We start from the raw sequence: 16332 nt of genomic DNA, 5'->3' as shown, positions 1-16332 counted from the left end.
ATTATATGCCAATTACAGATCACCCATGTATTGATTTTAAAAAACAAGACTTACCCTGTGCAAATTTAGAATCTTATACAAAAACTAGAGAGTGTGTGTATATATAAGCCCTTTTAATAGGACACACTCAAATTTTTTTCTTAATAATAATGGTGGTATTCTAAATTTTCAAATGAGTTTTTGTTTTACTATGGATTTAAGCTATGGCAACTTACCTGTCCTGCTTGCAATTGCTGACCAACTTAGTTACTAAGGAGTCTTGTTTGCATAAAAACCCCTTTCGTTTTCGCTTTACATTAATGAAATTGAACTCGAAGTGAATAATATAATAAATGTTTCAGTATTAAAGATTGGGTTAGCTTAAATTGTATACGAAGTAATTAAAACCAGTGATTTAAAACTATTTGGTATAAGGACAATTTTATTTTTTTAATTGAATTGTATAATTTATTGGCCTTTACATATTTCTGTCACCATGAACAAACACCTTCTTATTTCGGGATTTTTTGAATGACAATACTTGCTTATATAGGAGTGGAAAGTAAACAAAGCAACAATGTCTGAGAAAGGAGGGTTGATGGAGCAGGACTTAAGCAAGCTGGATGTAACACAGTTACATCCACTCTCACCTGAAGTTATTTCTCGTCAGGCTACAATAAATATTGGTAATCATCGTTACTACGTATGAATGTGTGAACCCCTTTTAGATGGGGTGTGATTTCTAATCCTTAATCCTATCGTTGACACTAATACATTGGACCTAATTATCTTTTATCAGGCACTATTGGTCACGTGGCACATGGTAAATCGACGCTGGTGAAAGCGATATCTGGCATCCAGGTGACTGCTTTTCTAGCTTACTTCTGATACTGCTTGTGTGCCATTTTTTTTTTTTTTTACAACTAAAATGTTGCTGTCGTCCTTAATGGTAATTTTAGCTTCTTAATTTCTATTTCTAAGGGGCTGAAATTAGTAGACTTATACTTGTGTGACTTTAACTATTTCCTGTGATATTATGACTGTCAACCAAGGGAAGAAAGTTTATTTCTTTTCTAATTCAGCATATATTTGCTTTGCTCTAGTGTTAAAAGTTCATTAAATTAATGTTTTACTAGCTATTGCACAAGAAATATGCACAGAATTAGAACATAGTATGTTTAACCTAGCTCCATTTGTTTTTTTTCAAATGTTTACGTGCATATATTGTAGAAGTGGCTCTTATGGTTTGACATTAATTTGCAGACAGTTCGTTTTAAAAATGAACTTGAGCGGAACATTACTATTAAGCTTGGATATGCAAATGCAAAGATATACAAATGTGAAGATGAACAGTGCCCTCGACCTATGTGCTACAAGTATGTTCGTGTTTAAGAAATGTAATGATTACTTAACATCGTACTTTGCAACTTTAGTCTAATGTACGTAAAAAAATATCATCTGCAGGGCATATGGAAGTGCAACAGAAGATAGTCCCTTCTGTGATGTGCCTGAATTCGAAAAGTGTAGGATGAAACTACTCAGACATATATCTTTTGTCGATTGCCCGGTAATAAGCTATCCCATCCCTAAGTACTTTTCCCAATATTATCTTCGGACTTGATCTATATACATGAAAGTAACTTTAGAGCTACATCCAAACTTGTGAAAAAGGCTTATTGTAGAAAAAAATGAGAGTAGGAATTTCTTTAAAAAAAAAAAAAAAACTGTAGACATTGTAGGTTAATCTAACTTTTAACTACTTGATGTTTTTTTCCTTTATTTCCTACAGGGACACGACATTCTCATGGCTACTATGCTCAATGGTGCTGCAATTATGGATGGAGCTTTACTTCTCATAGCTGCCAATGAGGATTGCCCCCAACCTCAAACTGCCGAGCATCTCGTTGCTGTTGAAATTATAGGACTTAAACATATTATTATCGTCCAAAATAAAGTTGATCTGGTTCCGCAACATGTATCCATCCATCAGAAGGAAGAGATTCAAAAATTTGTCCAGGTCTGTACGGTTTGTCTTTGAATGTCATTCATTTCCTGCTTTTTAAATTTTTAGTATTGAAATAATGTGGGGTTTTCACATTGCAGAGAACTGTTGCTGAAGGTGCACCGGTGGTTCCAATTTCTGCTCAGCTGAAGTATAATGTTGACGTTGTGTGCGAGTATATTGTGAAAAAGATACCTGTTCCGGAAAGGAATTTTGTCTCACCGCCGCATATGATTGTAATCCGATCCTTTGACGTCAACAAGCCTGGTTCCGAGGTTGAGGAAATAAAAGGCGGTGTTGCTGGTGGAAGCATCCTCAGGGTATATGCTTCTTCCTTGTTACTCTAATTAAAGACACATAGAGACATGTAGAATAATACTGAAGTAGCCGAACAATATCAAATCAAAGCCTTCAGTACAAACTGCATTGATTTGCTTATAAGTTGGCTGTGGAGTACAGCTGTTAAAGAAATCATCTGGTTCAATACCATTGTCAGGCATTTATTTTGTTTTCTTCTTATGTTGTTTTGCACTGGTACGTACACAATTTCATTCTAGGCACCAAATTGTCAACCTTAATGTAGGACGATTGTATTTCTGCAGAAGGCTAAATTAATATCATAGTTGTACATTATCCCCTCGCAATTTCCAAGTCCTTCACGAGCTTCATCATCAACTCCATGACAATGAAAACACACCATCATGAGTTTTTTTCCCTTAGTTAAAGAATCTGCAATTGTTGTGCACGATAGATTTTAAAATTGGGTATCTTAAATTTATCTATTACCTTATTTTGGCAAATTTGTTCTGTGCAGGGTGTTTTACAGGTGAATCAGTTCATTGAAATTCGACCAGGGATTATACTAGAAGATGAGCACAAAAATATCAAATGCACCCCAATATATACTAGAATTGTATCTTTGTTTGCTGAGCAAAATGAGCTGCAGTTTGCAGTGCCAGGGGGTCTAATTGGCGTTGGCACTACAATGGATCCTACGTTAACACGTGGTGATAGGTTGGTTGGTCAGGTTCTTGGGGAGGTCGGATCCCTGCCTGAAGTTTACACTGAACTGGAGGTAATAGATTATTGCTTCTATACCTCTGTCTATTTGCGCTGATTAAACATAACAGAATATTATTATTTGCTTAGGGAAGTACTTTGCACCAAGCATTCCTTTTAATCAATCTTTTAAGAGCTTGTAAAAATCTTTTTTTCGTCTTGTCCCCTTGTTGCTTGTGTGTTTTCTTGGGGGTTCCGGAGGTTGAGGTTTTTGGAGGATAGCATATGACACTAATTGGATAAGTTCGTTCCATTTTGATTTATAACCGCAATTCAAACATTATAATATTGTTCTGCAAGCATTCAGAATGGTCTTATTTGCTGTATCTATAAGATCCTGCTAAGAGCTTCATGCCATAATGTCATCCCCTTTTATTATTTGTAAAATTCTATCTTTTGTGTTTCCGGTTTTGAACCTTGTGCTCTTTGGTCAGGTTAATTTCTTCCTCCTGTACCGACTTGTGGGTGTTAAGACAAAGGGCTCAGAGAAGCAGGGAAGGGTCTCAAAGCTGGTCAAGGGAGAGATTTTGATGTTGAATATAGGGTCCATGTCAACGGGAGCTCGTATAATCGCTGTAAGGAATGACATGGCAAAGCTGCAACTTAGTAAACCAGTGTGTACCAGCCCAGGAGAGAAGGTTGCACTGAGCAGGCGGATCGAGAAGCACTGGCGTCTCATCGGTTGGGGTCAGATTCAAGCTGGAACCACCCTTGAGCTTGATGTCCCAGCATTACCTTTCTGAGCGATAGAAACAGAGTAGTTAGTGAACATAAGAAACAGAGTAGTTAGTGAACATAAGAAACTAGTAGTAGTAGTAAAAGGAGAATAGAGTTTTGATAGAAGATGTGGGAGGGCAGAGAACTGCTGGGAACAATATTTGTTAGGTGGAGAAGAAAACATGGTTCAGATGCATACGATTTCTTTAAAGGATTAAAATAGTTTTCATTACTGTTTTCATTATCTTTTTAGTAGTGTCATTTGCTCATTTTGTTACTTCATTTAATACCCAATGTGATGATAAAAAAAAAAACAAAGATTGCCAGATTATCTTGAAACTTCAATTACTGAGGAGTTAGGAAGCACGGACGCTTCTACGGAGGAGTTGTACCTGTGTCGGACACCGACACTTCTTGGATACGTGTCCGACACTTTATATACGTGTCCATTAATAAAAATTAATTTTGACACTTTTTAGACACTTTTCAGACATTTCAAACACAAGTTTACCTTCTAATCTTGAAAATAATATGAATACTATTATGGCAAAGTCGTGAAATATTAATATATATGATATAAAAATCATTACAATAATAACATAATTTCATTTTCTAATTCATTCAAGTGCAACTCTTAGTACAGAAATTAAAACTGAATTAAAGCTTTATAAAAAAAAACTTTAGCAAGAAACCTCATTTTAACAGACATTCATCTCTATCTAAATTTTTTGGATGAAATTACCCTTTTCAACAGTTTTTTGTTTTGTTTTGTTTTTTTTTTTTTTTCCATCTCTCTAGCCTCTCGATCTCTTCCATGCCACCACAACCCACCACCGCCACCGCCACCACAACCCACCTCCAAAAAATAGAAATATAATTAACCATTTATCTCTATTATATGTATGTATACATATACATATACATATACACAGCCCCTTCTCTCTCTCTCCATCGCAACCTCCACATTGGTGCCCCAGAGATGCGTCCATTTGGTGGACAAGATGCAAGTTGCCACTGCATCTTTTGTTGGAAGGAAGGAGATGATATGCCTAATTACACAGCTTGGTAAAGTGCTTATCCTGTCTTCTTCACTTCTTTTGATATTGCTTTCCTTTGAAAGCTTTTGGCATTTCGAAATTGAACCCATAATTTCTGCGATGGTATCATCAAAATAAATATATATATATATATATATGAACATTTTTCCCCCCTAAATTTCTTGACAGTTTGAAGAGTTCATACAGTTATAAGCCTAAGAGGGTTTTGGACCAGCGATTTTACACAACGGTTAAGTAACTGGCATGAACATAACATTGATGTATATGTGTGTATTATAATTTCATAGAGTGATTTTGAAATCAGAAACTCCTATTTTCCATAATAGGCTTAAAAGTATACTACTCTACAGGTAAAGTGTGCCGGTGCAGATGTTTTTGTTCTGAAAATTTTCAAAACTCAAGGCAGAAATTGGGCCATCAATACCTACCCAAAATCGGGAATTGACGACAAAATCTGCAATCAGTCGGTGACACTAAGGAGGAGGAGCACAGAGGCGGTGGTGATGCAGCCGACGACTGCAATTTGGGGTGGAGGTTGCGGTGGAGAGAGAGAAGGGGTGGGCTGTGGCCACAGTGTTGGTGGTGACTGTGTATAGTATATCTATATATATATATACATATAATAGAGATAAATAGTTAATTATATTTCTATTTTGGAGGTGGGTTGTGGTGGCGGTGGCAGAGGTGGGTTGTGGCGATGGTTGGATGGAGGTTATTAAGAGGCTAGAGAGAGAGTTAAAAAAATAATAATAATAAATAAAAAAAGTAATTTTGTTGATGAGGGTAATTTCGTCCCAAAATTAGATAGAGATGGATGTTTGTTAAAATGCCCCATTAATATAATTGAGGGGGTTTCTTGTTAAAAATATCCATAAGGGGATTTTTGGCAAGTGAGTGATAATCAATGGGAATTTTTTTGCAATTCGCCCATAATACTATTACTGAATAGATGTATAAAAATAAATATTTATATTTATATGTAATTGTATCTATGCCGTACTCGTGTCCTACTTTTTAAAAATTTGACGTATTAACGTATCCGTGTAGTATTGTGTTTGTATCCCGTGTCTGTGCTTACATAGCTAAGGTAGCTTTGAATCAGGGGCGGCTAGACTCTTAGGCTACTTAGGCGGTTGCCTAAGGCCCCCAGCCAATAGAAATGCTTCAAATTTTTTTATTTCTTCATATTATATCCTTCCTAAATTTTTTATTTCTTCATATTATATTCTTCCTAAATTTTTTATTTCATTCCTATTATCAGTCCAACCAATATAAAGGCCCCACAATAATTTGTATTTCCTTAAATTATAAGGTTCAAAAAATTTTATTTGTTTATATTATAACATTCCTAAAAATCTTCTTATTATTAAACTCTGTCCAATAAAAAGGCCCCAAACTTTTTATTTTTTATTTTTTATTTTTTATATATATATTATAACTAGATTAGGATCTTCTAAGTTAAAACTTCTTCACATTATCCTAAGTTGAATTGTAATCATTTTAACATGTGTCATTTCACCTAAATCTAGGGCTAACAACACTCCACATAATGTTTTGAGAAAGAAAAATAGTTTTAGGCTTCCAACCAACCACCTCTCTCTACCAGTATTCTTGGTTTGGTTTTTTTTTTCGGTTTCATCTCATGCAACTAGATTCTCATATCTCTTCACCTTTCACTGTGTTCTCTCTATTCTAATTATTTTTTGATGTTTAAACCTAAACTTTGCTCCTTCCAATCTCCTCCCACTGGATATAATGCTAGGTTGTTCAATTTTTCTTGTTTTTATTTTTTTATTATTTAAATCAATGAGATAATTGTGTTATTTTGAATATATGATTTGTCGATTACAACAACTTGGTAATTGCATTTGATTCTGTCTAACTGCCAGTTATTCAATCTAAACTTAAGATTAGGGTTAAAACTCACCGATGATCACTACAAATTTGCAAACTTCACCATCAATTCTGTACCAATCTTAATTTAGTTCAATTCTTTCAAAATTTTGAGAGTATTTATATACACATATAAACACATAGAAAGAATTACTGAAGGAATAAACTAGAGAGAGGAAAGAGGAAGGACCCACTAGTTTCAGGCATAAGAGATTAGAAAAAATGGTGAGTTGAAGAAGTTTTAGCATTTGTTAACGATGTTTCTCCATTCATCGGTTAAACAATTTTAGTTTTTATTTTTTATTTTTAATTTGCTGATGTGGTGCATTATGAGTCATACATGTGTGATAAAGGCCACGTGTCAAAGTTATTCAACTTAAGATAATGCAGAGAGATTTTAACGTAGAAGATCCTAGTCCTAACCTCCTTAAAATTTTTATTTGTATTGGTTAGACCCTAAGCAATAGAAATTTAACAGGGGCCAAAATATTTCTATCTTTATCTTACTTCTTTTTTCTTTCTCAGCTCCTCATTCACGTTTCTTTTATTCCAAAATTTGTAAAACTTTCCATATTCTTATTTTAACTTTTATCTTCTTTTTCTTCTTCTTTTTTATTTTTTATTTTTTATTTTTTAGTTTTTGTTGAAATATTTTTTTTCGTATAAGTTGTATAACTCTAAAATCAATTATATATATTAGATATTAAAAGGCCATTTTTTATATTTTTCGTCTAAGGCCTTAAATTATATTGAGGCTTTGAATACGATCCTTAAGTCTCTCAAGGTCATAATCTCTCTCGTCATCGGTGATAAGCTAATAGAGTGGTCCATTCAGTGAGCGAAGTTGCTTCTCCTGATGGTTATCTATTGTTCGGATATCCCTTTGTCGGTAAAGAAAGATCTGTTCTCGGATGCTTATATATAGAGGGGGAGAGCTCAGAGAAATATGTTGAATTAGAAAACTTGAGTCAATTGTAAGTAATAAATGTAATGAAAATAAACGTATATAAATAGAGTTGGGAGAAAACCATAATATATATTGTATATAGTAAGTGATGAAAATTTGCCCCACGAGGACATGTACCCGCCCTGTTTTGGGAACCATTTAGTTTATTTGGGCCGGGATAATTTTTGTTAACGAAAGCCCGTGCGGGCTAGGTGCAGGGACGGGGAGGTCACCCATCCCATTTAAAAAGGTAAATTACTAAATTACACTTATTTTATTAGTATATATAGAGACACGTTCACTCACTTTCTCAGCCGTTTTGACTTTACAGAGAACTGTTGCCGAAGGTGCACCGGTGGTTCCAATTTCTGCTCAGCTGAAGTATAATGTTGATGATGTGTGCGAGTATATTGTGAAAAAGATACCTGTTCCGAAAAGGAATTTTGTCTCACCGCCACATATGATTGTAATCCGATCCTTCGACGTCAACAAACTTGGTTACGAGGTTGAGGAAATAAAAGGCGGTGTTGCTGGTGGAAGCATCAATACATAGAGACATGTAGAATACTGAAGTAGCTGAACAATATCAAATCAACGCATTCAGTACAAACTGCATTGATTTTCTTATAAGTTTGTTGTGGACTAGTACATCTGTTAAAGAAATCATCTGGTTCAATACCATTGTCAGCCATTTATTTTGTTTTCTTATGTTTTGCATTGGTACACAATTTCATTCCAGGTGTGTAATTCTGGCACCAAATTGTGTGCAGCACAAACTTGTCAACCTAGCTTAATGTAGGACGATTGTATTTCTGCAGAAAACTAAATTGATATCATAGTTGTACATTATCCCCTCGCAATTTCCAAGTACTTCACGATCTTCATCATCAACTCCATGACAGTGAAAACAACTAACCTTCTATCAACTAATTTGGAATGGGAAATCTCACCATGAGTTTTTTGGCAAATTTGTTTAGTACAGGGTGTTTTACAGGTGAATCAGTTCGTTGAAATTCGTCCAGCAATTATACTAGAGGATGAGAACAAAAATATCAAATGCACCAAAATATATACTAGAATTGTTTCTTTGTTTGCTGAGCAAAATGAGCTGCAGTTTGCAGTGCCAGGGGGTCTAATTGGCGTTGGCACTACAATGGATCCTACGATAACAGGTGCTGATAGGTTGGCTGGTCAGATTCTTGGCATCTCATTGGTTGGGGTCAGATTCAAGCTGGAACCACCCTTGAGCTTGATGTCCCAACATTACCTTTCTGAGCTATAGAAACATAGTAGTTTGTGAACATAAGAAACAAGTAGTAGTAGTAAAAGGAGAATAGAGTTTGAGAGAAGATGTGGGCGGGCAGACAACTGCTGGGAACAATATTTGTTAGGTGGAGAAGAAAACATGGTTCCGATGCATACTGTCTCTTTTAAGGATAAAAATAGCAATACAAATGTTTTCATTACTCATTTGTGGTTTTCATTAGTGAAAATGTAATGAAAATACTCTCTTCATTTGGAAAGCTAATTACTTACACTTCAAAATATCTCATCCACTTTTCCCTCTCTTTTCATTCTATTGATAGACTGTTTCAAGGGTTCTATTAGCTTTTTCCCTCTCTTTTCATTCTATTTATAGACTGTTACAAGTGTTCTAGAAGCTTCTTTTTTTCATCCTCCATGTTGGGCTGATCTTCTGGGCATTTCTTTATGTGCTGGTTCATTTATTCTCTTTGAAATTGGGCTTGGAGATCGTCTTAATGGAGATTGGGCCTCTTGGGCTGTTATTCGATCGGATCCATTGCTTTCTCCCGACCCATTCTTTAGCAGGATGGGTCGTATCCGGCCCAAGCTATTTTTGGTATCCTCAATTACTATTTTCATTATCTTTTTAGGAGGTTGAAATCACCCACATCCTGTCCCAACTTCTGGGTGTTAAGCAGGGAAGGGTGTCAGAGCTGGTCAAGGAGAGGTGTTGATGGTGAATATTGGGTCCATCTCGACGGGAGCCCGTATAATCGCCGTAAGGAATAAAATGGTAACGCTGCAACTTACCAAACCAGTGTGTGCCGAGCCAGTGCCCTGAGCAGGCGGATCCAGAATCGCTGGCGTCTCATTGGTTGGGGAGATTAAAGCTGGAACCACCCTAGAGCTAGATGTTGTCCCACCATTGCTTATCTGAGTTACAGCAATATAGTAGTTAGTGAACATAAGAAAGTATTAGTAGTAAAAGGAGAATATTGTTTGAGAGAAGATGTGGAGGGCAGACAACTGCTGGGAACAATATTTGTTTGGTGGAGAAGAAAACATGGTTCATATGCATACGGTTTCTTTAAAGGGTAATAATAGCCGTACAAATGTTTTCATTATTGTTTTCGTTATCTTTTGTCATTTGCTCATTTTATTACTTCATTTAATACCCAATGTGACGATAAAAAAAAAAAAGATTGAGTCTCTCAAGGTCATAATCTCTCTCGTCATTGGGTGATCAGCTAATAGGGTGGTTCATTCAGTGAGCAAAGTTGCTTCTCCTGTTTCTGATGGTTATCTATTGTTGGGATATCCCTTTGTCGGTAAAGAAAGTTCTGTTCTCGGATGCTTATATATATATATATATATATAGAAATATGTTGAATTAGAAAACTTGAGTCGATTGTAATTAATAAATGTAATGAATATAAATGTATATAAAGAGAGTTGGGAGAAAACTATAACATATATTGTATATAGTAAGGGATGGCAATTTGCCTCGCGGGGACGGGTACCCACCCCGTTTATAGCGGTTTTGGAAAACTGTTTAACTTATTTGGGGCGGGAATGTTTTTATTAATGAAAACACACGCGGGCTCGGTGAGGGGATGGGGAAGTCACCCCACCCCATTTAGGTAGGTAAATTACTAAATTATCCTTATTTTATTAGTATATATACTTAGTTCTAGAGACACATTCACTCACTTTCTCAATCATTCTAGTGAGCGACAGAGCCCTTCGAACGAAGAACGCTCATACCCTTGAATTTTATGTTAAATTATTGATTGTCCATTTTTTTTATGATTTTTTTAATAATTATATAATTGTATTTAAAGAAAAAAATTAAAAAAGGAGAAATTCTAGAACTTAACGGGGCGAGGTGGGTGCCCGAGTGGGTAAAAAATTTAAACGAGCGGGGACAGGGCGAGGTTTTCTAATCGGTTGTGGGGGCGGAGGAGGGTACACCTGCCCCAAAACCGCCCCCATTGCCATCCTTATACATGGTTGAGAGGAGAGTTACACCCAGGATTTTAGTTTAGGGGTACAGTATTAAAGAAAAAAAAAATTATTTAAAGTAAAAAGGAAAAAATTAAAATTTGATTTAACAACGAAAATTTAACTTTTTAAAAGGAATTTCAAGAGTAAATTAGGAAAAAAAAAAATAGAAAAATAAGAAATAATTTTAAAAATTAATAATTTTAGGGAGGACATTATATAAAAAAATCCATATATATACATATAAAACATAAAAAAAAAAAAAAAAAAAAAAAAATTCTATATGTATATTGGACGGAGCCAGGCCAGGGGGCAAGTGCCCTGGGCATACAATGGTTTCGCCCCAGTACACAACCTCAAAAGCATGGACACTCCTTGGGTCCCTGACACTGGCACGTATGTCCGGTACTTCTTAATTAAAGTGTTCTGGAATTTTTTTTTTGTTTTTTGGACATGGATAAGACACGGTGGGTTATATTTTGCAATTTTTCTAACAAAAAAGTGGGGCACCAGATGTAATTTTAGAAGTTCAAAAAAGTGGGGCATAACATGTTTGTTTAAGGAATTTAAGAACAAAGGGAAGACCAGAGGGAAATCTGCTCGGCAACCAAGCTCACAGTCCAGTGACAAGTGCACGCAACTAACTCTAAATCAAATTGACAAACTCAAATCAGGAAACCCACAAAATTTATACAAACAAGTAAACGTAAGACTGTAAGTTGTGTAAGTTTTATTATTTTGACCTTCTTTCTTTTTTTGTTTTTTTTTTTTGTTTTTGGCCTAAATTATCTTTAATTGTTGTTTTGTTTGATATTTTGTATTTACATTTATTTGCTTGTTATTGTTATTAGGGGAATGAGTAATGTGCGAGGTTCTAGTGGTGGGTTTGAACCTGATGATACCACCCCTCTTTGTTATTTTAGATTTATGCTACTGTGTATATTGCTTAACTTGTTAAACATATATTAATATATTATATTATTATTTCGTAGTCGTATCCCTATCGTGTCCATGTCCTTATTTTTTAGAATTTTTCGTGTTGTATTTACATTTATTTGCTTGTTATTGTTATTAGGGGAATAAGTAATGTGTGAGGTTCTAGTAGTGGGGTTGAATCCGATGACACCACCCCTCTTCAAGGGTGGATCCAGGATTTCTCAATGGGGTGGGCTAAATCAAAATATATCCAAGTATAAAGTTACAAACACACATATATATGTATGTGTGTGTGTGCGTGTGTGTGTGTATCTATCTATGTATGATATATGTAGTATCATATTAGATTAGTAAGTTATAAATATATAGTATTAATTATTCTCTATGTCTCTAACTTTGAGTGCATCAGAGCTTTCCATTTCATTATTGTACACTTCCTAAATCCAATACATGAAATAAGCCAAAAGTTCACAACCCTATTGTTGGTTCACAGTTGTTGTACACTTTTGTACCCCAAAGCATATATCTTTCTCGCTACAAGTCCATATCTATAGAAGTCTCCCATGCCAATATTAGTCAAGACGCTCAGAGAGCTTATTTTGTCCTAAGTTAGGTAATTTTTATTGGTGGACACTCTTCTTTGTTGTTTCAGTTTCAACATTTTAGAAGCTGTATCAATGCTCAAACTGATAAAGTTAAATTAAAATTGCATAAAGTCTTCTTTTTCTTTTTCACAGATAAAATTAGGGTTTAGAGAGATGAAAAAGAAGAGAGACCAAGTAGATGAATCATATTGCATACCATTGTTTCAGAATTGCAGGAGCTGAAAAATCGTGTATGAAGTGACCAAAGATTCTTGAAACTAAATGAATTAGACACTATGCTCAATAGTATGTCTTCAACTCTAAATTTCCTTCAATTCTAAGTGCTAATTTGAGTGCATCAACATATTATCAACATGTCAACGTTGACATCAATATCCTCATAACGTTGACATTAACATCATCATCTAGAATCGTCATATAGAATCACGTAATCCTCTTGCATAGATATACATTTGATTAAGATAAACTAAAAAAAAACTTCCTATCATAACTGGTTATTTTAAAACCAACATCACTGGTACAACAGTAAGGGGATTTATATAATTCAATTAGCTAGGCAAAAAAAACATACCAATTTTTTTTTTTTTTTTTTGCCAACTTCACCCATTCCCATCAACTCGCTTCTTTCAGAAAAGAGACCTATATTATTAGGACATAAGAGAAAAAGTTTTAAAAGCGTTAATAAACTTGTAAAACATATATTCTGAAATTGAAAACTAAAATTTCAAGTCTTTAATTCCCATTAATAAATTGTTCGAGCATCACATCATAACAATATTATATATATGTATGTAGAAACAAAAACAAAAACCAAAAATCAGTATGTAAAACATGAATAAATAAACGTAACCAATAACTAAAAATGCCAATTAATTTTTTTTTTAAAATGTAAGAGTTTGTTACCTGATAAGTGAGAAGGCATGCTTCTTGAACCTTGCTTTTGCTAAATGTTAACGCCCGATGCTAACCCTAAAAATAAGAAAACACTCAAGTTGTGAGGAAGAGGTTTCACAATCTCACTCATAACAATTAAAACACCACCATCTAATTACTATCTGTATCATGAATCAACCCAAGCCAACCCAACAATGCTTTCAATCAAAATGTTGGACACCTATCCATAGAAAGAAGTGTGATTACGGATAGGTGTGATTAGCACATATTACACTCAGCTCTTATGTTAAATTAATCCAATAACAAAGTACAATGTATCAGTTTAGGAATAATCTTCCAAATTAACAAATCAATATCTTGATAATTCTAATAACAAAAGAAAATCAAAAACAAAAATTTGAACATAAAAATATGGCAGAAAGATTGAATATATCCTTCATGCATTACACAAATTGTATTTCTATGTGAAACAAAACATCCAGGATTTCTTAATGGGGTGGGCTAAATCAAAATATATGGGCTAAATCAAAATATATCAATCAAGTGTTGTTTAATTCAATTTTAGTTAACTAACAATGTTGTTTTAGACAATTGACTGATTAGGGCATAGAAAATCCTATTTGGGTAATTAATAAATAAAATACCAATTTATTTCTGAACAATTCACCACTCAGTACCCTATCTCTTCTTTATACCAATTTACTAATCCTATTTGAGAATCTACTAGTGGAAGCAGAGTGTAAGGTAGTTCATGGCAAGCCCCTATCAACACTATGGAATTCACTTAAAAGCATGCTTTTTGTAAGTATTTGCAGGGTTTTTTTACTTGAAACAGAGCCTCTTTGAGATGTAAGAAGTTCCATAGAAGCACATATTTGCTAGGTAGATTCACACTTTGCATACATCTAATGCCCAGACCGCCTTCATTTTGTTGTTAAGGTGATCTTATCCCAAGCAAACATGGAGTAGACTCTCTGTTATGAATTTCCAAACCATTAAAATTGCCTGACTTTCTTCTCAATTGCATTTTGAACACCACTAGGAATAGAAAACACAACTGACCAATGGTAGTAATAGGAGGATATTATTATTTTGACAAGCTCAACCCTTCCAGCCAATGAGCTCTATCGATACATCAATCGAAGTTGGATCGAGAAGTGTTGAGGTTCGATCGAGACATCTGCAACATTCTGTTTTCTACTTCCTTGACTTGAGATCGACTTAAAATGATTAAATACATGTTTTAATCATTGTAAAACGTGTTAGAAGGTTTGGAAGTATGTTTTCTTGATGCATACTCATATATAGTATAAGACAATTTAGAACTTAACATAAATAATGCAAATGCAATCTTTGAGAAAACTTTTCCATAACGCTCAAGAAATGCTAAATATCAATATGGAAAGTATTAACATTTTTAGCAAAACTGATCTTTAGCAGTATTTACCTTCTATTTATTAAATATATAGATAAATATGTGTAAATATATCTATCATGTATATATTTAGAAGAACACTCTAGAAATTTAAACGAAATATAATATATATATATATATATATATATATATATATATATATATATATAATTATTCAAAATAAAATACCATAGGATTTACCATGCACCTAATATCATATGACGATGAATAATATGTATGCATGAACCTAAATGTGATAGATGAAGTGCGATTCTTATCTTTGAAGTTCATACTTGAGAAAATTACATCATTACCCCTTGAAGTTAATCTTCAGACTAATCTGCCCCTTGTAGTAGAACTCTGGACCATTTTTCCCTTATGATGGTTCTCGGACTATTTTACCCTTTAAGGTAGAACTCTTGACCTTTTTGCCCCTGTAGTAGTTCTTGGATTATTTTGCCATTTGTGGAAGAACTCTGAACTGAATTGCCTTTTGTAGAAGTTATGATTTGTCCTTTGGAGAAGATTTTAAACCTTTTTGCCTTTTTGATGTAGCTTTCTTCCACTCGAATCATATACCTATTCTTTTTTTATTGAACTCAATATAAATATAATCATTAAATTACAAATGTGAGTTTTGTACTACGAAATTTACAAATCACAATATTAAATTTGTTAAATTACTAATGCAAAGTGAAAGCATTTGTTGTGAAGGTTATCGTTAAGGGTATTAGTCGTGAAGGTTGTGAGTAACATACCAAGCATGTGGGAGTTGCATTGTATCATCTCATAGCATGGATTGCATGGAAATTGTGATGGAAAGGAAATAAAATGGGCTCGGAGCCCGGGATTGAAGCTCCCGACAAGTGGCCACTCGAATGTCGCTTACGTCAGATTAGTAGCCCGAGATACTAGATATGGGAGTGACATCATCCTGGGGTGGGGTGCAGAGTAACACCATTTGTTTGTGCAGTGGAGCACCATTGATTGTGTGGGAAGCAGGGTTGGCTCAACCATAAAGCGAATAAGGCGGCCACCTTATAATGTCCAAATTGAAAAATATGGGGCCTCGATTTTCACGTTTTCTCAAACCCTCAATAAACTACTCGTAATACCTATGGGGCCTTAATAAATAAATAAATCTCTTTGCCTCTCCCTTTGTTCTCACGTTTTCTCAAACCCTCGATAAACTAATACTTATATATATACACACATATATATATAATACCCATATAACAATAACCCTACTCCTATTCTTACAAGTTATACACACGTAAATATAAATATACCTATACAATATAATTAATAATACCACATTATATCTATATCTATATCTATATCTATATCTATATACTATTCTAAAAGTGTAAGAAATTTCTTAACATTTTTAAAATTTTAAAAAATACAAAATAACTTTCATTAAATACTACACATTAAATTATCTTATGATTCATATAATTTTCAATTTTTCTTTATAAAAATCTATATCTATATTTATATCTATCTATATCTATATCTATCTATATCTATACTATTCTAAAAGTGTAAGGAATTTCTTAACATTTTTAGATTTTTAAAAAGTA

At 34.1% G+C, this 16332-nt stretch overlaps 1 protein-coding gene and 1 pseudogene across 2 annotated transcripts; both read left to right on the top strand.

Moving 5' to 3' along the window:
• Positions 1-556: 556 nt before the first annotated feature.
• On the top strand, positions 557-3852 carry LOC132287066 (eukaryotic translation initiation factor 2 subunit gamma-like). Of its 2 annotated transcripts, none has more exons than XM_059789864.1 (8): positions 557-665; positions 779-840; positions 1243-1355; positions 1444-1546; positions 1769-1996; positions 2083-2301; positions 2796-3056; positions 3475-3852. In XM_059789864.1, the coding sequence occupies exons 1-8, from the start codon at positions 557-559 to the stop codon at positions 3781-3783; spliced, it is 1404 nt and encodes a 467-aa protein (XP_059645847.1). In that variant the 3' UTR covers positions 3784-3852. The 2 variants fall into 2 exon arrangements, with proteins under 2 accessions (XP_059645847.1, XP_059645762.1); XM_059789779.1 differs by having other exon boundaries at positions 2733-3056.
• A 906-nt stretch (positions 3853-4758) lies between these two features.
• On the top strand, positions 4759-9836 carry LOC132270338 (uncharacterized; annotated as a pseudogene).
• The last annotated feature ends 6496 nt before the right edge of the window (positions 9837-16332 follow it).

Source organism: Cornus florida, unplaced genomic scaffold, assembly GCF_030987335.1.
Source record: "Cornus florida cultivar Cherokee Brave unplaced genomic scaffold, ASM3098733v1 CherokeeBrave_3.0.0_Hap2_Chr01, whole genome shotgun sequence".
NCBI lineage: Eukaryota > Viridiplantae > Streptophyta > Magnoliopsida > Cornales > Cornaceae > Cornus > Cornus florida.
Note: the sequence above shows the minus strand (reverse complement) of the source record. Positions and strands in the feature narration are given on the sequence as shown.